The 25,263-nt window shown below is 39.4% G+C and overlaps 1 protein-coding gene across 2 annotated transcripts in view; it reads left to right on the forward strand.

The window, feature by feature from the left end:
- The first annotated feature begins 628 nt into the window (after window positions 1-628).
- Window positions 629-25,263, forward strand: part of LOC113113070 (homeobox protein Meis1-like) — a 61,757-nt gene continuing 37,122 nt past the window's right edge. Inside the window, exons 1-7 of one of the 2 annotated variants that reach the window (XM_026279227.1) lie at window positions 629-1,291; window positions 2,802-3,025; window positions 4,181-4,322; window positions 4,532-4,582; window positions 4,995-5,045; window positions 5,952-6,098; window positions 13,589-13,700. In XM_026279227.1, coding sequence (XP_026135012.1) covers window positions 1,280-1,291; window positions 2,802-3,025; window positions 4,181-4,322; window positions 4,532-4,582; window positions 4,995-5,045; window positions 5,952-6,098; window positions 13,589-13,700 — 739 coding nt within the window. In that variant the 5' untranslated portion in view covers window positions 629-1,279. The remainder of the gene's footprint in view (window positions 1,292-2,801; window positions 3,026-4,180; window positions 4,323-4,531; window positions 4,583-4,994; window positions 5,046-5,951; window positions 6,099-13,588; window positions 13,701-25,263) is intronic. The other variant, XM_026279228.1, reaches the window with a different exon arrangement.

The raw sequence follows: 25,263 nt of genomic DNA on the forward strand, positions 1-25,263 counted from the left end.
GGCGGGGGTGTTTTTTGGCTGAGAGCGCGCAGAAGCACTTGCGAAGCGCAGCATATGCTGTTTCTGAATAATGATGTTTGTGTGAAATGTAAAGTACCCAGGCATATGGTAAAAAGTGTATTTCGTAAAATGAGTGCAGTGCATGTCTCTGGGCATCCGCGTAATGCACGGCGTGCCGGAAAACTTCATTACGCACACTGAACAGGGCTTCCAAGTTTCACGACATTTACAAACAGCGCTCTCCCATTTGGATACTCTGATTAGAAGTGATAATAAACAGAGTGACCTGATGTGAAAGAGCCCACGCTCTATATATAAAGCAATGTTTATATATATATATATATATATATATATATATATATATATATATATATATATATATATATATATATATATATATATATATATAAACACTTTATACATGTCTTGGCATGCAGAACGAACGCAGTGCAGAAAACCACCAAAACCACCAGCGCGGTCTCTGTGTGTCAGCCCGGTTCATGTTGAATCGTGGTAGCAGTGGTTCGCGCTTCTCCGCGTCCCACACACTTCACCCCCTGCTTTGGCTGGAACTTGATGTGGCCCATCGCATTGTGCAAGACGCGACCTGTTATGGCCACCACTACTTCCGGGTTTCAGCAGTCTGGTCCAGATTCAGCTGCTGAGCCGCGTTCAACACACACTCATTGTACACAAACGGGGAAAGGCTGCTCGCAGCATCGATCGTGGCTCCTTTAAGAAAAACTAAGCCAGAATTATCAGCCCACCTCCTCTTGAGCTCGTTTAGAAGCTATTGCATAAAAAATCAACTCAGGAGTCGAGAGTGATCAAAGAAACGAGCGAGAGCTTCATTTTTGTGCATTCGAGTACTATTCTCGTTAGGGCTGCTAACCAGTGGAAGCGCGCGGAGGATCATCATTCATTCAGCACTTTGACAAGCTCGCGTTTGATTGATTGACAGCCGGAGTGGCAAAAAGCCATGAGATGCGCTAGTTTTGTTTGAGGGGCTATTTTCATACTGCTTTGGAAAAGAAGATTTTGCTCGATCCTTGTTGCTATCCACGGGAGCGAAGGCGAAGGCGAAGGGGACCTATTCGCTGAACGCGCCTGGCTGAACTTGTGGTGAAGGACTGGCTTCATCGCCCGCTTGAAAGAGGCAGTTGGATTTTTTGGGGAAAACATATCCCACATTTGGAATTTGCGTATTTATTTCCTATTCACCCTGGCCTCATAGGGGATATATTTTTGATTAAAGGAAGCCGAGGGAGTGCGGAGGGCGATGGCGCAGAGGGTACGTATCCCGAAAAGTTTCTTCGACTCCGTGTTGTTGAATGCAATTGGAAATACTGAAACGTGGCCGATGACAGTCAGACTCGCATTCAAACTTTCTCTTCTTTTGCGTGCCAGTTTGTTGTTATGTTCAATTCCACAGCGCTCACATTCACGCATGTATCTCTGTACAGTTTTTCGGGACACTGAAACAGTTTTTAATTAGAATCCTATCTAATAACGTTTGACAGGGATCAATTCATTTTATTTAAAACCATACTTTTAACATAATCACTGCACTTTCTTTAATTTCTTCACGAGGACAAATTATGAAAAACTTTGAAACTATTGGAATAGCTCAACTCTCACAATTAAAAGTAATTACAATACATGTTATAATAATACACTGTGCATGACATCAATAAAGCGTTCAACCAATTCAGCTCAGCAATATTATATATATATATATATATATATATATATATATATATATATATATATATATATATACACATATATATATATATATATATATATATATATATATATATATATATATATATATATACATAGTCTGTATTTTTATTTCCTACTGTGTTTTCAAACAGCATTACAATGAAACATAATAGTGCGCTTGAACTTGTAAAGTTGACTTTTTTTTTTTTTTTTTTGCATTTGTAATCAAATGTAAACAATCACAAAGTAGACTTAATCGTAACTCTCCTGCATTTTGCTTTTAAGTCGGAAGTACAACAGCACCCTGCTGTCTTGCTTACACTAATATAGATTTAGAATTAAAATGTGTTATGTTGTCATCATTACAGTTTCATTACAATATCATGAAACTTTTAATAGTTATGATACCTTATCAATTTCATTGAGAGATTATTTTAAATAAACGTAGCAATATTCCACCGAGCTGTTAGGCACGATTGGATAAGGTAAATTTAATTAGACTCATCCTAAATGCTAAGTATGTTAATGTTTGGACTAGTTTATATAATAAATTTAGTTTGACAGCAGTACAATCAACTATAGTTACATGCAAATGACATTACCTGTAACTTTAGTTACACTTGTAAGAATAAGTATTCCCATTAATTCTGGCACAACACAGCGCTGCACAGTCGTGTGATTGTAATGTTTTAGTTTTTTTGTTTTTGTTTTTGGGGATGATCTCAATAAAGCTGTAGCTCAGCACTCCATGTTGAAGTGTCCGACGCTAAGTCTCTCTGTTTCAGTCTGTTTTTAAATAAGCACATGAGAGTTTTTGCAATAAATAAACATTTTGCATTTAGTGATAGAACCACGAGATAGTCTGCATGTGCAGTTGATATAATGAATTACTTTGTAATAACGGATCGCAAGTGTTTTCATTTCGCAAAAGCCTTTTTTTTTTTTTTTTTTTTTTGCCCGAGAACATCCTATGTAGCTTTCATTTCCATTTTCTTTTAGTGTAGATTTTTCTGTGTATATGTTGTGTAAGAGGTTAAAGTGACAACATGGGAATATCGCCCTCCGTGTGTGTGCAGTACGAAGATATGCCCCACTATGGGATGGACGGAGTAGGAATCCCGAGCACGATGTACGGGGACCCGCACGTCGCCGCCAGATCCATGCAGGCGGTTCACCTGAACCACGGGCCCCAGCTCCACTCCCACCAGTACCCGCACACAGCCCACACCAACGCCATGCCGCCCAGCATGGGCTCATCCGTCAATGACGCTCTCAAAAGAGATAAAGACTCCATTTACGGGTACGTGTAGATAGCCAAGACTTATCTTTTGTGATGAAGTTTGCCAATAACACATTATTTGTCCCGCAATAGTTGCTGTAAAACAGCATATTGAGAATTTAAGGCGCCTTTAATGTTTTTAAAAGGTATTTTTATTCTAAAAGTTGTCCCCTCTCAATTTCACATAAGTTCACAATTTAAACTTTGACTGTTCGTTTTGAATTTATTTTTGTGACACAGCATTTTTTTTTTTTAAATATATATTTGTTTTAAAATTCTGATAATATTTAGCTTTAAACTTTAATTATGTTGATATATATTGAGCAAAACAAACTCATTGTGCATAAACACATTGTATGTTGCGTTTAAGCTATAACTTTTTAATTGTTTAAACTTCAGGCCTATAGTTAAATTGCTAAAACATCTTTTATTTTATTTTATTTTATTTATTTATTTTTATTCATTTATTTATTTTGGAAGCTGGGCTACAATTAGCCCTCTAGTAAAACCATTTAGGATATTTTCCACATAGATTATCTATCTGTTCTGGTCATAAAATGTTCAAACATATCTGGATGTGCGGAGTTACTCCAAACGCGGTGCACGAGCTCTACACTTCTCATCACAGCGCTGAATATAAACGTTGCCGTTCAAAATACGCAGCAACAAGCTATAGAACGTACTCTCTCTCATTCATTATAAATTAGACACGTCCATAAACGTTTACACAAGACATAGGACCACGATCTGAACCATGGTTAAATTGCATGCTTGGCCTAGACTCAACGTGAGCATTTCTCAGATGCTGTGATCTCGCAGCCCACTGTTTATGTTGACTGCTGTCTTTGATAATGCGTTCAGGAATCCAAGTTACATGTGATTTGACAAAATACTGTACTCAACTAACAAGCTCGTTATAGTGCAAGTCACAACAAAATAATCGACATGAACATACGCGTAAACACTTTAGATCTTTGTTATCGTGGCGGAGTGATGCACGTAGGCTACTTTTGTTTGGTGACATAAATTAAGATTAGTTAAATCGACATCTCTTGAATGCAAATGAGATTGTTCTTATGTTTTCAGTACAGACCGCTTATACACTGAGAAGGAGTTATAAAATGTTATAAAATGGCATGTGCTAATCCAGCACTGACCTCTGTGTTTTTATTCCAGGCACCCTCTGTTCCCACTTCTAGCACTGATTTTTGAGAAATGTGAATTAGCCACTTGCACACCTCGAGAGCCCGGTGTGGCTGGGGGCGATGTGTGTTCATCAGAGTCTTTCAATGAGGATATAGCAGTGTTTGCAAAACAGGTCAGAAGCTGTTTTATGGCGCAAAAAGTTTTTGCATATTTTAATGTGTGTAGTTCCTGCGTTGTTGTAGGCTGCTCTCCGCAACTTTAAATCATAAAAAAAAAACACGGGCTAAGTAATGCATTTAGATTTATTGATTTATTTTTAAAGAAATTCATTTTTTTTCTCTCTCTCACAATTTTAAATTATTCACATGCATATCGTCTCAGATTCGAGCAGAAAAGCCGCTATTTTCATCAAATCCCGAGCTGGATAATTTGGTGAGTGCACATTATTATTAGTTTGTATTTGAGAGTTTTATTGTATAACTTTTATAAAATATTAAGAAAGTGTTCATTAGAATTGTTTAATTTCTTGATGGCATTGCGAATCGTTATGGATAACTTTTTTTTTTTTTTGTAATGTAATTTTTATTTTTGTTGCATGAATGCATGAATGCTTTATGATGACGGAGGACACACGTCCCTCTCATTAAAACATGGATTAAAGTGATAATCTATTTATAAATGAAGTATAATTGGACTTAATTTCAGGACATTGTCTTGAAAGTGATCTCAAGTCAGAAATGATCCAACATGTCATAAATCACTTATTTTTTTGTAATCGTTTTGGGCCTGTTTATTTCGTCACATTTCAAGTAAACTCTTTTCTCCATTTGTCCATTTTCTCCAGATGATACAAGCCATTCAAGTTTTACGGTTTCATCTTTTGGAGCTGGAAAAGGTAATCAAAGTGTACCCCAACTGAGCGGTCCTCTCTTCAGATCTATGGGCCTCATCTGCATAAATGTATTTTTCCTGGTCTGTTGTAATTAGTGTCAAAATCAATCATGCTGCCTATTTCTCCTCTGAGTTTAATTACAATGCAACCTGCTACCACGGCCACAGATATTTCATAGCACTAATTTCAATGTTTCTCTGCATGCTGTGCCACCTAGTTGTAAGCCTTTATTTAATATTACTGACTTTTTTTTATTCCGGAATACAGTCGAACACGTAGATGGCACGTTTTGCTCTCTTATCAGCAATACACACTTTGGGAGAATTTTATAATAAACACCTGTTTCCACGTCGAGAGTAGGGCTATCAAGTGATTTATCTCCAAACCATATAGTTTTACAGTGTTGAATACACTGGCTCCAAATCTCCAGATATTTGCATGAGCCTCAGGGTTATGTGTGTTGAGATAACACGGGCGAAGCTATAGTTTGAGCATTCTGCCATAAAATAAGAATTCTCCCCTCGCCACTGAATGTCATCCTCCTTATTATTCCCTTGCAAAGAGGCGGGAATTAAATAACTAGACGAAATTAAGCAGTTTAGGCTACCTTAAATGTCAGTCAAGCAGGTCATCTCTCTAATGGCCACAACCCCGGGAGCAGATGAATTTTACACGGGTGTTGAATACGGCGTAGCCCGTGAGAGTCGTCTTGTCAGTGTCAATTTTCGTCGATATCTCTATTTTGAGAGGGAGTAAAGTTATTTCTCATTCTGGATGGGTCTGGTAGCTATCAGAGAATGCCATTGAGGAAGGTTTTCCATGTCAATAGCAGTTCTGGATGCACTTGTCAGTTCGCTGGGATGACCCTTTGTGACCCCCCCCCCCCCCCTGCTTCCCTTGTATCTATAGGTACATGAACTCTGTGACAATTTCTGTCATCGGTACATCAGCTGTTTGAAGGGAAAGATGCCCATCGACTTGGTTATAGACGACAGAGAAGGAGGATCAAAATCAGACAGTGAGGATATTACAAGATCATCGGGACACCTTGATCAGGTACGTGCAGGAGGCCATTTCTTTTCTGGCCATTCAGCTCGTCTTTTGGGTCACTTTCTCTGCCTCGCCGTTATTTGCATACGATTAAGGCTTTTGAATTCCATCGGATTGAATAATTTGTAATAATGTGGCCTATTATTGCTTCATTACGGTTTGATCCCGGAACTGACCCGAGGAGATTAGCTCGTGAAAGCATTGCCATAAACTTGACCTGTTTCTTGTCGATTTTAATTTAGTCCTTTCCCTCTTCTTTTCTCTCGCCTTTCTTTCTTTCTTTTTTTTTTTTTTTTATTTAACCAAAAGGTTGGGCAGTCTATTGTATCTGTTACTATCATGAACCAAATGGGGACATATCTATAGTAGACATTTAGAGATTTGGTGTTTTGGTTTTCTGCTGTTGTTCACGCTTCATTAGCTGTCTCGTCAGTGTTTTTTCCTCAGACGAGTGCGCGCAATGCTTTTGCGCAGAGTTCAGCTCTCAGTGCTTTGAACAGCATAAGCAGCGCGCGCTCGTGTTTAAACAGAACTGTGTCGTACATTATTCTGTGTTTGTGGGAAAATATGTGGAATTCTGTTCCTTTGTGCCTTTTTGACTGTGCGGCAGTTTGTACTTGGGGTTTCTTTGACGTTCTTCAACTCTAACGCATTTTTTATTCAACTTTTACGCGTGCAGTGCTTTTATGTGGATAGGGCGCCTAATTTGATGTATATATTTTAAATAATGATATGAGATTTGGGAGAGATAATTGTAAAAAAAAAAACAAATAAATAAAAATAAAATAAAATGAAGTGGTCATATTAACATGATTAGCAGATTCACCAGCATAAAAAATAATGAAGCAATTAGGATAAATAATTTAAATCATCCATCTCCCATATGGCTGAGTGATCGAGTAAAGCATTGACCAGTCGTATCTGTCCTTTCATTACCAAACAGGGACTCCAATTAAACGACCTTTGCCTGATTAGTCTTTTTCATCTCTGCTGTATTAGTGATTATGTTAATGAGCAAATCTGTACAGATAATGCATCTAATTCAAAGGAAGAATTAGTGCCAGTTGTGTTTATAACTCTTTTAAAACTCTTTTCAAAACTTTTGAATAGTTGGTTTATTGAGCACAGATGAATTTAAGCAATCAAAAAATAAATAAATGAGGCTTATATGAAGACCCCTGTGTAGGTATGTAACTTGATAAAAGTAATTTATGTTTTGCTTGAGGCCACGAATTCAGATCTTTAATAGACTTTAAGATGAATACGTCCTATGGCCTATATTTTCTTTTCTTTTCTTGATGATGCGTAACATCTAAATATTAGGGTTAGTATTAAGTGTTTACAAGAACGTCTGATTCCCCAGTTTAAGCTGACCAACTTTTGGTTTGTGTTGTTTTATTATGAATCGCAAATGCCGCTGCTCTGCCTTGTACTCCTTTAATGAGCATTAGAGAGAGCTTTAAAACTTAAATACATTTAAAAATAAGCCTGAGATAACTATTACAGAGCTATACAGTGTTAAAGTTAACTTACACCGAGCGTTTGACTATAGGCCTTATATTTTACATCTCTTTTTTTTTCTTTTTTTTTTTGTGGCTACATTTCTGAGCTTTCTAGGCGGTGGCATCCCTAACGAATTTGCGTCGCTCGTGCATTATCTCGTTCCATATGTATTTTTAATATATGCCCTCGGGCATAAAGTTGAATTGGACTAAAAAAAAAAAAAAACTCCTTTGTGTAAATTCTCAACACTGTTAACAAGAGGGAGAGAGGCGGTTCATTTATTCAAAGGCCAATTTATTCCAGCTGGAATAGTACTGCAGCATAAGAAAATCAGAAATAAACATAGCATTCATTAAACTCCGTCGTCCAGAGCTGCGCGGTGGTTTCGTCCTCCGAGCACCGAAGCATCGTATCAATAATGTCTCAACTCCAGCTTAGCATTGTTGAGCAAGTATCGAGAGAAGAGAAAGAGGGACAGAGCTCAGGGGTGAAAGAGTCAGAGCCTCTCTCTCTCTCTCTCTCTCTCTCTCTCTCTCTCTCTCGCTCTCTCTCTCTCTCTCTCTCTCTCTCTCTCTCTCTCGTTGTTGTTTTCCTCGTCCTGCGCTGATAAACGCGCGGCTCTATGAGCCTCAGGTGCCATAAGAGCAGAGGGACTAGTTAGCAGCTAGTTAACCCCTTCACTGCGGTCTCCATTCTGGAAAATGGAGCCAGCCAATCGGATGTTTGACAGCTACCACATGTCACAATGAGTAGGCCTGATTACTAAATTACTGGAAACAATCATTTAAGATAATATATTAATAAACAATATGAACACCACAGTAAAGCGTGTGTGTATATATATATATATATATATATATATATATATATATATATATATATATATATATATATATATATATATATATATATATATATATATATATATATATATATATGAACACACACACACACCTTGAATAAGTTACACTTTTTCAAACAATGTTTCATATGGAATACACAGTAAGATCACTGTATTTTTATAAAATGTGTGTATAGTTAATTGTTTGATAACTCAAACAATAAAATGAGTTGTATTCTGAAATGAAATACTGACTGGATTGGTAAAAATAACACTGGCATGACTACTGTGGTATTTTCATTTAACATAAACAACAACAACTGAATTATTTTTGTGATGTAATGAGAGCAGCATTGAGAGTAGCACTGACTCTTCATTATAAAACACTAATTTAAATGAGATATACACAACTAAAATTATTCAATCAATTTAATTTCTTAGGAAACAGTAAAAAAAGTTACATTTTCCTCACTTAACAGTTTTTATGAATTTTTTTAAGTTTAAAAAAAGTCTAAAAAGCTTATGAAAAATTAGCTATCTTATCTTTAGACTGTAAAATGATTTGGTTTGTTCCTTTTCATATTTATTGAATTATTTATTAATTCACTCATTTAATCTATTGTACAAAAAAGTTATCCTTCCTGAAGAATCACACTTATATATAAATATATTCAATTCTTATTTGGATAAAAAAAAGTGTGTTGTGTTAAAGCAATGATTAAGTGAAATTAGTCGATTTGTGAATTAATCGATAAGATCGATCTTGATACAACATTTACCAACAAACAGATTTAGTGTTGTCAGAGAAATTCCTTTATCTTATGTTTCAGCATGTTTATTGCCTTCTTGTGCCTCAGTGCAAGGCAGGCTAATTTGTTTTCCGATTGGCTTGCTCATGGTAACTTGTTTATGACGTATTCGCTCCGTGCTGACGCTCACTGAAGGCAAAGTAAAGAGTCTGAATGCATTTCCATGGGCTGCAGCGTTTGCACAGTTGTCTTTAATTGCAGCGAGGCACTGCCATTTGCTAATGAACTCAACGCCATGAAAACCTCCGCAGTGCTTAAGTCTTCAGTACCTTAGGGCTCTTTAGATTATTCTATGCGAGCTGAAGAAGGGTTTAAATAATGAAATGCTGAATAGCTTCCCTGTTTGCAGTTTCCTTTCGGTTTTGTTCAGGGCCAATTTAAAAACTAAGGGTGTTATTACATAGTTATTGATGTTATTGATGTACTTCATAAAGGCCGACCAGAAGTTATACTGTGTTTGTGCTTAATAATCTGTGATCCAAAATATAATTTTGCATGGTTTTGCTATATGCTCAGCTTTTAATGAATGAGAATATTCAGGCCTGGTTTAAAGGCTTTCATAAATAATGTCACTGTTTCCCTGTCATGAGAGATTCTTTTAGTTGTTGTTATATCCTCACTGTTGAATGTATCACTTGTGCTCGAGAAAAATCTTTTTTGCACTTTTGGATGAGAACTGAGCATGCAAAAGCTGTTTTTATTCACTCTGTTTTTAGTTAAAGTTAGTTAAGTCATAGTGTGCATGCTTTTTGTTTTTGTTGTGAACTAAAAGTATTGTCTTTTTAAGTATAGTTTATCAGCTTCTTTTGATAGTACACTATTTGGGCGATGTTGAAATGAAAACTGTGCTATAATCAGTCTTTGTTGAAGTAATGAGAAGGGGAGATCCCTCGTTCTTTATCTGGACAAATGTTGGCTGCTCTTAATGATTCAGCAAGTGATATAAAGAAAAGAAACGTGACTATTTTACCCTTTGAAGAAGTAGGATGTGGGAATATCAAATTGTGGTTATTCTGATTAGTAATCATTAGTATGCATCGAGTTAAATGCGTTAAATGAGTTAAGTTTTTTTTTTAGCTGTATTCCTATATAAACTATTTATAAACGTATAACATTACTGTTGTGTGTAACTTTCTCCCTAAATAATATTCTTTACAAGTTTTCCATATTAAACTTCTTTGCAATTACATAGTTGTTCTTAATCATTTATTTACATAATTTGTCTATGAGAATCATCTTTGTAATTCTAAGAATTTAAGCCAGCATTCACCATTCATTTTCTGTTTCTGTGCATGCCATTACCACATCCATTCATTTACGAAGCCCTAATGTTTTGAACCAACATCCACGTGGTCTGTTATCAACAATGAGGATCTCAGCCTTATCAGCAAGCCAGGATAAACAAATAAACAAGTGTCCTGAACAGATTTCGTTTTTGGTTCCAATCCACCGGGCAAAGTTCATGTGTGAATCTTGTGCTTCCCGAGTATTTCCCAGCAGAGCTTGAGTATTTTAGTGAGCTTGTTCAAGTGTCCTTGCTAATCTTGTTTGATGAGGCATATAAAAACTCTCTCTTTCTCGCTCTCTCTCTGTGTGTCTGTCTCTCTCTCTCAGTCCGTTTTGTTGTGCTATCTAGATAAAGCCAGAACCAAAAATAGTACAATGTGACACTGGTGGGTGTGTGTTAAAAAAAATAAAAAAAAGGGAGCGAGAGAGAGCAGTCACTGTGGCATGAAATTGTAAACATATATTGTTTATGAGCATTCTTTCCCCTGTGAAGTCTACAGTAACCTGAAACAGTTTTCTTTATTATTATAAATGAATCAGAAGCCCAATATCCTTTGCATGAGTGCGTGTATGATGCGCAGAGAAAGAGCTTCCATCTAAGACCCAACACAATGAAAATGCAATGAATTGGAATGCCTCGCCGATCATAGCAGAATCTGAATTTCCAGCAAGGAAAATCTTTTCATGGCAAATTAAGTGGTGGAGGAAGAAAATGAAAAATGAAATAAAAAAAGAAAGGCACGGATGACAAACGCTGCTCCCTGAGCTACGCGTTGCAGATTTAAGAACTTTAGTCAAAGCTATGCAGAAAAGAATGTGGAAAATTGAATTTACTAAACAATTAAGCGCTGAATTAATCTACATCCTGCACTTGAGAGAGAGAAGGACGTAAAAAGGAAGAGAGAAAAGGAGCAACGGAAGAGAAAACATGTGGAGGGGGATGGGATTACCCCCCCCCCCCCAAAAAAAAAACAGGACTGAATAAATCCTAGCTAGCTCATTAGAGGGACAGTGAATATATCAAGTGTGTTGTTGTGTGCAGCAGGACAGCATTCTCTCCGCCACGGCACTCATCTCTCCCGTAACCATCTGCATCCACACCGCCTCCACCCGCTGTTCATTTTGGCCCACATATTTACTCCTTCGCTTATGCGCCTCTGCGGTTTCCTCCGGGTGTCTGCTCGCTGGTGGACTGCTCTGTCTTTTGGGTGTTTTTTCTTATATTATTATTAATTAGTTGTTAGATCAGTGGTGGATGAGATTGTTGGGGCAGTTATAAATAGACTGGAGTGCACCCTGGAGATGTCACTCACCCTCGGCCGAGACCCTCCCCCATTCCCATGGGGCCGAGCGGCAGCCTCCCACAAGCCCCGCTGCTCTTTTGTTCAATTAAAGTTAATGCAATAGTTTGCTATTTTCTTGTTCTAATTATATTTTCAAGTGGTATTTGTTGTGCGTAAAAAACATCCTTTTACGTGTGGAGGCTCTGGGGTTCTCGGTCTCCAGGGTGCTGTACCATTCTTTTCCACAAAGCTCTGAATAAACAAGTTCCCTCCATTTTTTTTCTCTCTCTCTCTTTTTCTTTTACAAAGGGTTATAGAAACTGGCAATTTCAGTTTTAACTCTTTGATCCCTGGGCATGTGTTCTAGATTACGTCTTACGGCATACTTTTGGTATGCTGCAGAAAAAAAAAAAAAAAAAAAAAAAAAAAAAAAAATATATATATATATATATATATATATATATATATATATATATATATATGCATAAACATAGTGGCTGGCACTATTGTGCATGAAGTTTTTAGGACAAGTCTATCAAATGCAATTTGGATTGTTTCAGATTTTATTTTATTTTTGCAAAAAGAAATCTATTTTAAGTGGTTTTACTTCAAAGAGTAATTTGTTACGTATTTTTATGACAATAATGAAATTTTTTTTGCATGTTTTTGCATATCTCTGGAGCAAAACTCTTCATACATGATCACAGAAATGGAAAGCAATTCATTTTTAAAGTTCCACTCTATGTAATATTTTGTCTATTTTGATTATGTTTTCAATAAGAATACAGTATTCTTAACTACGTTTTGCACAATTGCTCATGTTTAAATACCGAAGACTGTGAATATTCACTGCAAAACCTGCATTTAAAAGCACACACACATAAACGAGAAATTATCATCTCTCATACGCATCTTTTTACACCTGAAAAGATGTTGCGGCCTTCCTCTCATATTTTCCACTCACAGTTAATGTTACTTTTGTGGAGGTACCCAGTGATAAGAGGCAACATCTGTTTTGTTCTACAGTACAGTAGACCCTGCGTGGGGCTGAGTGTGTGCAGAACCCATTGTTCCGTCCACTTCTCTTTATCCCCATGTCTGCTCCATTTGCCACATACCATCCGCCCAACAGCTGACACTTTCTCTCTATTATACACCTAAGCTTAATTGTCAATAGGATTTCTCTTTCTTTTTTTCGTTCTCCTCTTCCCAACTTCAAGGAGAATGGCTCTTATTTGATTTTATTTTGAGGGACCAGTGAACAGGCACACACACTTACACTCTCTCTCACTCTGGGATATAAGCGACTGGCTCTTGTTGAATTCAGAGATCTCACGTTAGCTAGTGCTTGTGTATGGACAGGCTTTATACACAGCTTAGCTGCTATTGCTAATTCCTCTTTCTTTGTTTTTATATTTCGTTTCTGGACTGTGGATATCCTGTTTCGGGTAACACAACCTTTTTACTTACAGTCTTGTGTGTGTAAATTGAAATAGTACAGTATTTTTGGTTTTTGAGAAACGTGTCTAAGTAAACCAGCAGTGGTGTGGTGTCATTAAAATGCTGTGACAGAGTTTGGTCCATCACTCTTGTGAATTGTCGTGTGAGGTTGTAGGGGCCTGGAAAGAGGATGAAAAACAATGAAACGAGGGACATCTGATAAAGCCAGCTGTCTTTGTAACTTGGGACTGTAGCATGTGTTTGTTTCTCTGTGATCTGATGCCCGATGGTGTGCCTAATTCTCTCTCTTTCGCTCTCTCCCTTTCCGCACAGACTTCATGGAACAGAGACCATGATGATGCAGCTTCTATACGCTCCGGGGGAACACCAGGACCATCCAGCGGAGGACACACATCGCACAGCGGTGACAACAGCAGTGAACAAGGTAAGGATCGGTGATGTCCTGTGATGCATACGTAAGGGGTAATCTACAGTCAGTCGGTCTTTATCATAAAATAAAGCCTGACAGGAACATCAGGACTGTACATTGGCTTGCATGCTACTTACCAATTAAATAAATAAAAGGCCAGGGGATATTGAAGCATCTACCAATCAGAGTAAAGTATGCTTTTATGGAAATGTCACTGTCTGACTATGCAGATGTGTCCAGCTTAGCTTCTGAAGCTGAGTATGTGTATGGAGAGAGTTAAGACAGATGTTTAGGCTGCTGTTGGCTGGTCATGTGGTCGTAGGTCCATCAGCTGGTTGGGATAAGACTGCATTAATGAACCTTTCTCTGAGTCCATCTGGACAGGGTGTCTGAAGAAAGCTGCTGGTGATGACAGTCTAACAAAAGAGCTTTTACAGTGATGGAACTTTATGCATTGTGTTATATTCCAAACCAAGATTCTGGAACTTTCAAAGAGAAAAGATATATTCTCAAAAAAGGTATCTTGGTAGGATTTCTCTCTCAACGGATGAAAAGCCAACTTCACTTAATTCGTCATGTCAGCAAAATTCAAACTGTAAACAGAATCACCAGCTGTTCGCCACTGTGATTGGCTAGCTGTGTGGTTTTAGCCAATGAGAACTGGTGTAGGAGGTGCCAGATGGAAGGGTGGAGGAAGGTTTCAAACAAACTGTAGAAAAAAAGCAACTTCATTTATTATTGAATGGGATGTCAAGGCAGCAGTTTGAGGACTGCACAGCCAGCAGGCAAAGCAGGATGAGAGCAGAAAGGACCACACTATGTTCCAGATGACTGAGCAACGGTTTATTCACCAGCGCCGATTTTCTCCCTCCAAAGAGAAGGAGAGCAAAAATAAAGAGGCCGGCCCGACCTAGTCGGTCAGATGGCCAATGACTAATGGCCCGATTGTTCGCCACACTCTGATTGGATGCCTTAATGAGCACATTTTGTGCCGAGTATGGGCTCCTGTTCACTGTGACCTTTGCTCTTTATTGACTAAAGTGACACGTCATTTTTCACATACTTCCAATTATCGGCAGGCTTTTAATGTTCACCCCTCCGTCCTCCCCTCACCCCAGTGTTTTGGATGAGTGTTTGTTGTGTCGTATGCTAGCGGGAAGAGGCTGAGCTATGAACCTGGACGTATGCTGAGTGTGTTCAGCATGAACAAATGACCCAAGCACTTCAGCCCCTTCAGTCTTATTCACACCAGTGGAGGTTTAGTGGAAGTATTATGCTAATGTGGGTTAATTGCTGATTGTGTAAAGCAGTGCTGCTAACCGTATTAGCATTTTCTGCAAGGAGTGACTTCATAATCCCAATAAGACCATTATTCTGCTGTTGGCCAAGAAAAACTCATGCCAATATGTCCCCAACTGGTCCCCTCTCTCACGCTCAGACTTTTTTTTTCCCACTGTATTGCGCTTCTTTACATGTGCTTACAAATTATAATTAGCATTAACAAGCTTTCTAACTTACAAATATCTATAGAACTACTTTAACTACTGGCTCTTGTTGTTACTGTGCTGTTCCTGCATCTTTGAAACCAAAAAACGGGAGTGAATGAAATGGGAATGGCTTCAATACAAAAACGGCATCATAATAAACAAGGATACGCCTTCAAACTGCATAGGAACATTGTACCCACATGCATAACATAGTACATCTGTAACCCATCAACGTTGAGACTGGCACCATAGCTGATGGTTCTAGTGGTTGCCATCCGCGCCATGTTTTTTTCCATTCCACATCTAAATAGCATCTCGGTATGACTGAGGACAGCAATTTCCTTGTTAGTGATTCTTTACCGTTCAAAGTGCGAGTGGCCCTTTAAGGGGAGGATAAAGCCCACTCCCCCCTCTCTGCGCTTACAGAAACTTTCTTAGCAGAGTCCAGCAGAGACTCAGCCCGGCCCATCTCTAATTAGACCCTGTTTATTAGTGTAGCGTGCTCGTATGCACCCGCCTTTGTTTAACAGCCACGCTCTCTGGGGACATCTTCTTGACTTGTATCTTGAAGCCATCTTTTCTGTGCGTCCACCCTCAGTGGGTAAAAAACCAAAACCCACCCACCCACAATGATTAAAAGAGACAGCCTTGGCCTGCAGTGAGAACGCAGGCGATACGAGCCCCTACCAAAAAGGGGCAGGGCGCGTGGAAAATGACATGCTCTCACATACGCGGAGATCATGCTGAGTGTTTTGAAAGGCTTTGGGTTTCCTCTGCCTCATCAAAGGGTCTGGGAACAAGGTGATGACTACAGGAGTCAGATATGTATCTGCAATTACCAGGACCCATTTGCGAAAAGCCCGATGTGAGCCAAGTCAAATAGTTCCTGTGAGGCTCTTGTTATTGTCTGCATAAATTTACATCTAGAGCTGTGGACTCCAAAACTGTACTGCGGTGGGAGCCAGTGAGAACTCAAGTGAGTAACTCAAAGCTAGTTAAGAAGTTGATTTACTCTGAACAATCTCGACAGGAATGACTATTGACAAATTTGACCACTCTGCTGCAGAGTTAACAGGTCAATGTACAGCAAAAACCCACTGAAACTGTGAAAATGTGCTTGCACAATATATTCTTCTGTAAATGTTACATGGATTCATCTGGTGCTGAAAAAAGCTGCAGCTTAACTTCATGCATCAAGCGGATCATTATTTTGTTGGATTGATTGTGGTGAGTGCTGTTGTCATCATTGACTTAATGGTCAGTTTTCTACCAGCCTGTGTGAAGGTCAGTCTGAGCGAGAGCTCTCATTGGCTCCCGGCCACCATTTTTGATCTGTGATTGGCTGGCATCTTAAGCTTACCAACAGACATGGCCTCTGACAGGATGCCAACAAACCTTGGAGCCTGGATCCGCCCACCGAGCCCCCGCCTCACGTGTTTGTCAAAGTCACCCGTTAATTGCAACGATTGTCCAGCAGACTGGAAGAACCCAGCCCCTTTCTCTCTCACGCTTTCTTTCCGTCTCTGAGTGCCGTCTGCATGCCTTTGCATTTCTCATGCGCTATTTTCAGTGCTCTCCTCAATTGCTGAGTGCACTACAATGCTGATCACTTTCTTTTTTGATTTTACAGCAGGGTCGTGACTTTGTTTAGCTCAGTCACTTTGCACTGTTGTTAGGACGTCTCTCCGTTTGCATGCTATCTGGATGCCCTCACTCTTTGACTTTGCTTTAATCGTGCTTGGTGTGTGCGAGTGTTGTGCTTCAAAGAGCAATAGTAGCTCTATGTTGTCATTCAGGTGTAGTCAGTCAGTGGTTGTTCCTGCCTCACTAGATTCTCCTCTGTGCATGCAAAAGTGCTGCACACAGGAGGGGGAGGCTGAATGCTCTCTGCTCTCCCGTGTATCAGTGACAGCACGTTGGTGGAGTAATCTGGTTAAATCAGAGGCATAATGGCTGATAAAAGGTGTGCGGTTTTTATAGTGCAGGGATCTAAGAGCGGCACCGGGCGGCCCGAGCAGCCCCTGCTGTTTTTCTCTCTCATTCACATCACACATCCCATCATGCACACCCACAGAAGGAGCGGAGAAGAAAGAAAGAGAGGGAAAGGAATAGAGAAAGCAAGGGATCACAGGAAAGAGAGCAAGGTGCCAATTCCAGTAAGTGTATGTAAGTGTTTGGAAATGCATGTGCTTGACAGGAAGTACAAAATCAAAGAGCAGTTTTTATTTCACAAAACACATCATGTTTTCTCTTCCAAGCCCCTTTGCATGATGCTCTCATGAATATCACATTGTGCCTGCGAAAGGCTAAATTTAGCCATTATGACAAAGTCACTGACTGCCGTGTCAGTGAGGGACATGAATGGAGCTGTGTCCTCAAGAGCCACTTGCTAGTTTTGTTAGGTTACTTAGGGGAAGGATGCAGCATGGGGAAGCTAGGGGAATCCGAACCACTGGCATGTTTATGACCCCACTGAATCTCAGTAGTGATGGCACACCAACAACCCATCACTTCTTTCTCCGAAAACGATTGTTGCCAATGGTTTTATGGCCCCACTCCTGATAAGACTGTGTGTACGCACAGCGGCCCCATGGTGACAAAAAGGGGAAATGCCACTGGTTCCCACACCAAGGGGTAGTTTGCCTTTGGGATTAGGTTGATGTCCTGTGTCATGTGGGAAAAAAGAGAGTGAAAAGTGAGAAAGTGCAAGTAAACAACCTGCCCCCCTCCTTTCTCCATATATCAGCCGTTTCTTCTGCTTTCCTAATCATTGCATTTGACAAGCTTTCAGAGCCTGATTGAGAACCTTGTCTCTGGGCAGATAATACTCATAAAGCTGGTATGATATAGTGTCACTGTTGTGTTTGCTCTTCTGTTTGATCTGGGATTTAACTGCTGAAGTATACTTCTCTTCTGCCCCCATCCCCACCCATGATCAAGTGAACTCTGGGAGATGGCTAGCTGTAGCACTGCTGACATCTTCTTCTTCTTCTTCTTCTTCTTCTATCAACTTTTTTTTTTAATATGTATAATAATAACTTGGTTTAATGTGACAATGTTGCATCTCTTCTCGTTGACCTCTTAAAGGTGAAGTGATGTATTTCTGTGCCTCTAGCGGCACCTAAAAAAAATTGTACTTATTCAAGCAACCAAAACTGTCTCTGCCAATGTTGTGGGGCAGGACTGGTTGTTTGTTCTAAGAGTGGAAGAGCGGGGGGTATTTCAAACATGTTTGAAAGTCATAATTTTTGTAATTCTCTATGGTACAACTAATAGTGTGGAAATTACACTCTTCACCTTTAAGGATGTTTAGCCTCAGGGAAAGGGAGGTTCGGGTTGGACTCATTTGCTATGTGATGTTCAGTTTAAGTGGGAAGCAGCTGTTAAATTTAGATCAAATGCTATAATTGTGGTGCGTTAATGATGTAGACACTTTGCATCTGTCTCCATGTGTACAGGAAGTCATTCTAAACCAATCCTTTTTTTTTTTTTTTTTGCCAAAACCAGATTTTTGGTGTTTGCTAAATATTCCCTTTACAGCCACTCACTGTCATTTTCGCTCATCTGCTTGTACATTCTCAAAATTGAATATATTTGCTCTTTCATTAGATATTCTGGTTAGTGTTACTTTAAGTTCAGAGCAACTGCAGAACTATTAGATTGTCTTTGATAGAATGGTGATAGCTGATGATTGAAATAGCTAGTAAAAAGAGTTCAATTTCTAATAAATACTTGAGATGTTCACTTCATTCACTGTTAATTTGTCAGATGCAGGGTCACTGTTAAGAGGGGTCATGTTATGTTCTGCAATTTATGTTGCTTTTTCCTGATTTGCCTCTAATAGCTGGGAAACCCCTTTGCTCCATTTGGAAAAATCCATCTGTCATCTGATCTGTGCTGGAGAGGTTCATGTGAATTTGACAGAAATCAGCGCAGCTCATCACTGACGTGTCACAATGCATTAGGTCTGCTGTAGAAGACCTGAGTGAACATTACTCAGCATGACCTGGGAGAAGCAGTGTGCACCCACCGGGTGTCTACAATCAGATACGCACACATCCAACTTTTCTATTCTAGTCAACCAGATGACCGCCTGATAGAGTGTTTCTAAATAGCATTAGATTAAAAATATAAATCTTTCTGCAGCCATCGGAGGAAAAAACATTATCCCAGCAGGATAATCCTCCTATGATCTGTGGGGATGTACATTCTTTCTCTAAGCAGGAGGACAGTATTTTTATTAGCGGTATCACAGTGGGTTTGAGTCCAGCTTAAAGCCACAAACAGTATTGTGCTAATTTTAGCATCCAAAGAGGATGAGGATGAGTAGCCTGCTGCTAGTTTGCCATATGCTGCCCAACTGATTATACTGCGTGAGGAATATTTTCCTGCTGATAGGGACTGTGCATGTGAGGTCCTGGGACTGTTACAAAGAAATGTGTGCTGTCCAGAAGAGATATGAAGAGGAGATGCTTGGAAGCAGGTCATATTTTACTGATTGTACCCTCTGATAGTCAGTTTTTTCCTCCATATGTCATCCTCTTCAAATTTATTGATTTTTCCAGAGCCTTTGGTATGTCACTTGCTTTTTTTTCCTTACATGTTAATTTAACTCAATGAAAAACAATTTTCCTATACCACTTGACACCAAATAATTAATTTTGGCATGTCAGAACTTCTATCACAAAGACCATTATTGCATGAAGCCTAACAAAAAAAACAAAAACAAAAAACAAAGGTATTGACCAGGCCTATTTGGAGACACCCCAGAAAGCCAATTTCATGCAAGCAAACACCACCAAAGCTCCATATTTGGGGAATTTGGCTTCCCTTGCACTGTGTGCTAAAGCTATTTGACCTTTGTATTTGCCACCAGAGACTTCTCACAGAGAGGGATTATTTGCTGGGGTGCTAGAGTTTTGGAGTTGCGGTGGACATAGGTGTGTGCAGATGGAGACCGATGCAAAAAGCACAAGGGGGAGGGCTGTGTTAACAACAGGCCGAAAGCTTGACCCAGGACTGACCCTTACTAAACAATCCTCTCCCAGAACACAGCACTGGTCTTTTGACATGGAGACCTGCTGAAGGGATTTAGGCGGAAAGATAAAGACCTCCTCAAGCATTTTTTTTAAGGAGTGAAAAAGAGATAACAAACAAACAAAAGTGTGTATACTTTTAGAGGGTGTGTATGTGTATGGAGAGAGGGTGTGTTTGCCTTAATCTGTGCTTGAGAGAGAGTGAATGCATGTGTGTGCAAGCATGCATGCACTTAGGTTTTTTTTGTTTTTTGCGAGAGGTAACCTGATCACCAGCCATGCCCTGGGAACCCAAATGAGTCAAAGAATGCCAGGAACCAGAAAGATTCCCAGGTTGATAACTGAAAAAATGGCTAAAAAAAAGTCCCAAGAATGGTTAGTGCGTGTTTGTGTTCATGTTCTCAATAGAGTACTGCACAGCTGAGATGTAATGGTATCGCCCACGTCCAGCCGCCCCTGCTCTGTTGCTGTCAGGAAGCAGACGTTCAGCCCAGCTCTTGTTTCCGTCATTTCCAGCCTTGAGCCTTATCTCCCTATTTCACCCCAAGATGATAGAACTACAGTTCCCCCACAATCCCTCTGCTCCACTTCCTGTGGCCTTAGCATGTCTGATGGGTGAAAACGAGGCCTTCGTTAGACTGCAGTATGTATAGGCATAACATATTTGTCACTTTGAATGAAGGACAGCATATGAAAGACAGAAATGACACCTGATGTTACAATTTGTCCTCGAATGACATTTTTTTCCTCATTCTTTATTCTTTTGCATATCTTTATTCCTAACCATTACTCATAATCAAGGGGTCAGTGTTTGGCAGTCAGCATGAGTTCATTCACCCCTGATTGTAGTTGCTGTAATTACACTATTTATCTACTGAGAGTTACTCAAAGCGGGTATTGTATTCTGACTGACATAGCCAAAATGAAAATATATAATATTTCTGTTTTTGTATTTATATTTTTTTTTTTGTTATATAGCTATAGAAAAGTCAGTAACAAAATGCTTGAAAGTGTAGTCTTGTATTGAATCTGTTTTTAGCGTGTAAGGATGTAATTTTTTCCTGCAGCTCTTTAGGCATTTATGTGTTAGGTTATATTTACAAAACAATGATTTAGTCAGAAATTGAATTTCTTTTCTCTTGCATTTTTAACAAGTTTCACTTATACACGACAACGTTTTCAAAACTATTAGCTTTTACACATATCCGCGAAAACAGCCAAAAAGTCTGTATTATGTATGCCAGGCCAGTAGTTGGCACTGTCACCTTGTTAGTAAACAGTACCTGTAGGGAACTGATGATTATATGTTGTATATGATGCATCTCCGCTGGTTGTCATATTTGTGAAGTAAATCCACACTTTGCTGAAGAAACATTAGCAAACTCTTGAGCAGCAACAACAGCTCCATGTACTCCGCCATTGTTGTGTATGTTTGTTAGCATTTGCCTTTAAAATCGATACGTACTGCGCATGTCTACATACCTAACACATTCTACGCATGTGCATGATGTCACCGTTTCCAAAGATCTCCGTATTGGGTGTTTAAATGGAAATGACAATGGTGGCATTTTTTTAAAACTTGCACTTTGAAACCTGTTTTCAAAAATACGTGTTTTCAGTATCCAAACCGCAGTTATCGTGTAAATAAATCTGCAAAACGAATAAGAAGTTTAGCGTTTTTGGCTGAAAACGTCGTATAAACAGTTCAGTTCCTACAAAAAAAATTACAATAAAAAATAAATATGAAACAAAAATAGATAAATACGTAAATAAATAAATCCTAGCTAAGCAGATGCAATTGAGATGAATAGCAGTGCTAACTGTTAGCTTTCTCCAGCTATTACAGACTCCTTAAGTGAAATGGAGGTCTTTGTTAAACTGCAGTATGTTTGGACATAATGTATCCACCGATCTAAATGAAAAGCTGCCTATCAACGACAGAAAAGCCATTTGATGTTACAGTTCACTTGAATTACTTTATTTTCCTCCGTCTCTTCAGTAATAACAGTGTCGCCCTTTTCTTTTAAGCAGGGATCATCATGTGTAATTCTGCCGTACAATTCATTCTCAATGTTAACTACATTTAATCAATGCAGGGGAAGCCAAGCAGGCTATTATTAGAAGTGAAATACCCTCATATTATCTACTGTCCTACAGCCCAATGGATGGCAATACGCTGTTGTTGGGGGAAATCCCTGTGCATTAGAGCACTTATCTTAGCCTGTGTCATTTAGATAGCTGCCATGTGGAAAATGATCTGCCAGAAGCCAATCTTGAAGAGCCATAGTTAGCCATACGGCTCTGTTTCCATTTCGCTCATTACCAAAATAACCAAAAAACACAAAGGAACAATACAAAACAGTTTGTCTCCAGGCCCCTGTCTGTTACCTATATTGAAAAGTTGCCATGCTCAACTGAATTTTATATTTCAGAGTCAGAGGATGGGTGTCATGTCTTTATTTGGCTGTGTTTATTGTTTCAGTTTTACCCAGAGAAGATGATGGGCGGTTTAAAGCGTTCAGATGAGTTGAATTCCAGGCAGTTTGCTGCAGTAGTGCTGTTGTTGAGAGCCAGCGAAGGCTCTTAGCTTTTGTTGCGAGCCATGTTCCTTTTTTAAAAAACACTTTCCTCTCAGCCATCCGGTCTGCCTGGATATCGAACAAAGCTGGCCCTGGAGAAGGTGTCAAAAGCTGTCTGAGAGAGAAAGAGAGCGCGAGGGAGAGAGAGAGGGAGAATAGAGTATATGTACTCTTTGAGAGAGTGTGTGTGTGTTGCCTCGGTGGAATCAGAGGACTCTTAAAGTGTTCCCGTTTGAACCTCACCAGCCTGTCTTTTCTGCCCGCCTTATATCTTCAGATTAAAAAAAAATTGCAAAGGAGAAAAATCAATAGTTACACAGTAAAAGTGCTTGACATGAAAGGGTAAACTCAGGGCCTTACACTTTCATTTGACCATTTCCCCCCCCTCGACACATGGACCAGAGGAAGAATGAAAAAAGAAGCAGGGGAGGGAAGGGGAGAGAGTGAGAGAGACCTCAGTTTAATGCTGTGTTTGTGCCCCTGGGCCTCAGTACGCTTTCCAACGTGTCAGGGGCTTCAGTGGAAGTGACCCCTACACAGACACGGACGAAAGAGAGCCGTAACATTTGCAATGACATTTTTGCCATCACCTGTGGGTATGTCAGCCGCCTGATCCCTGAGACCTGGGAATATGCATGAGGAGCTCTCAGCTAGAACTGTCGCGGCTGACTCTGTTTAATTAGAGTCATTATAACGCTAAATATGAGCAACATCATGCACTTATTACCCTCTCTGTTATCCCCGCTGTGATGCGATGACAGACACACGATGTATGGAAGAAAAACTTGTAATTACAACCCCCCCCCCCAAATTATGAATTACAGATCTGTCAGTGTCATCATATGTGAAAGAAAAGGCATTATTATCATCATTTACAATGCCTGCAGTTATTCAAAACTGTCATTATTTACTGTCATTATTTCAAATGAATCCTGTGTAGTTACATACTATTTACATACTATTTTTTTCTATATAATTATAAATAATACAAGTATTTATCTTAGCAAGTTCAGCATAAATACACACATATGCACAGCTGTGCATGGAAGTATCACAAGACACAAGTGATAAAGAGGCAAGCAAAGTCAACATAGCTAAAGATCTGCCGCATTGCCACCATGTTGCATCTCATTAAACCCTCTACTTTCCTTTATATTTATCCTTCCAAGTCAGAAACTAGAAGAGCTCAGGCCATTTTGCTAGAGGAGGGAGTGATTGCAGTCAGCAGACCGCTACTAATTTTTGCATGTATTTTAGGAACAGAAAATGTATGGTGGGGCAAGCGTGCACGGCAAGCTCCCTGCTAATCTAAGTGTCTCTTGTTGGGAATCATACCACAGGAATTCCTGCATGTTCTAAAAAAAAAAAAAATTGAGGTGGGAGGGGCTTGTGACCCATGCAGAGGGAACCCCCACTGCCTGGTCTATTCTAACCATGAGAATGGCCTGAATACAAAGAACCCCGCTTTATCTTTTCTTCCCAGACCCTCCCCTTTTAGCCATTCACCCACTCTCTTTATATGCAACCCTGTGTGTGTGAGTTAGAGTGAGGTGTGTGTGAACTTGTGTGAATGTGTGCACAGTGAAAAGAAGGCGGATGACGGGCCCTTAAGGCTGAGATTTTGCAGGACCAGGAAAGCCATAGCACAGTCATATGAGAGTGTGTTTGAATGCTAAGGGAGAGTGTGAGAGCAGTACAGGTCACCTGACACCCACCGCAGGGAGAGGCCAGAGGTGCTCTAGAAATCATCCATGGACCAAATGTGGTGTAAAGCAAAAGCCAATCTGTTTCCACAGCTTGGCCCAATCCATCAGACCATGGACAATAAAATTTGGTCAAAACACTTGTTAAAATTGGGCAAGAAACTACTGCATAAACTATGACAGCCTGACTTATAACCAGGGCCTAAATTTAACACTCGCCAAGCACCAAATGCACGTAAAAATTAGCATTGGACAGCATATGAAAACAGAACTTACATGCCAAATTTAATTACTTTTTAACAATGACTGGGCATGTGATATGGTTTAGCACAATTAGTTGTAAATATATACAAATAAAATCTGATGCGCTGTGTATTTCAGAGTGAAGCACAGCACTGTGATCTTTTTACAGTTCGCAGTAAATGCTGGACCGCACAAACTTCACTGCGTAACGGCAAGTGATGTGAGTCGCATATGACGTGCATTTGAAAATGCAACATGCCAATCATCTTCCCAAGTTTGTAATGAGAATGGATTTTACAGTAAATCATAAGCATTTCAAAAAATACGTTTCTTTGCAGTTTTCCACAAAAAAAGAAAAATAAATAAAATAAAAACCTCTTTGGTTTAATGTTTGAAAGAGAAGATCTGCATTACTAGGATTGTAATTTTACTGTTTTTATATAAATTATTATTATTTCATTGCAGCATTGCAAAAATAACCTTCCCCTGTTTTCCATTGCACAGGTAGCCCCATTTCCAAAGTCTCGTCA

This window comes from Carassius auratus, chromosome 13 (assembly GCF_003368295.1).
Source record: "Carassius auratus strain Wakin chromosome 13, ASM336829v1, whole genome shotgun sequence".
Classification (NCBI taxonomy): Eukaryota; Metazoa; Chordata; class Actinopteri; order Cypriniformes; family Cyprinidae; genus Carassius; species Carassius auratus.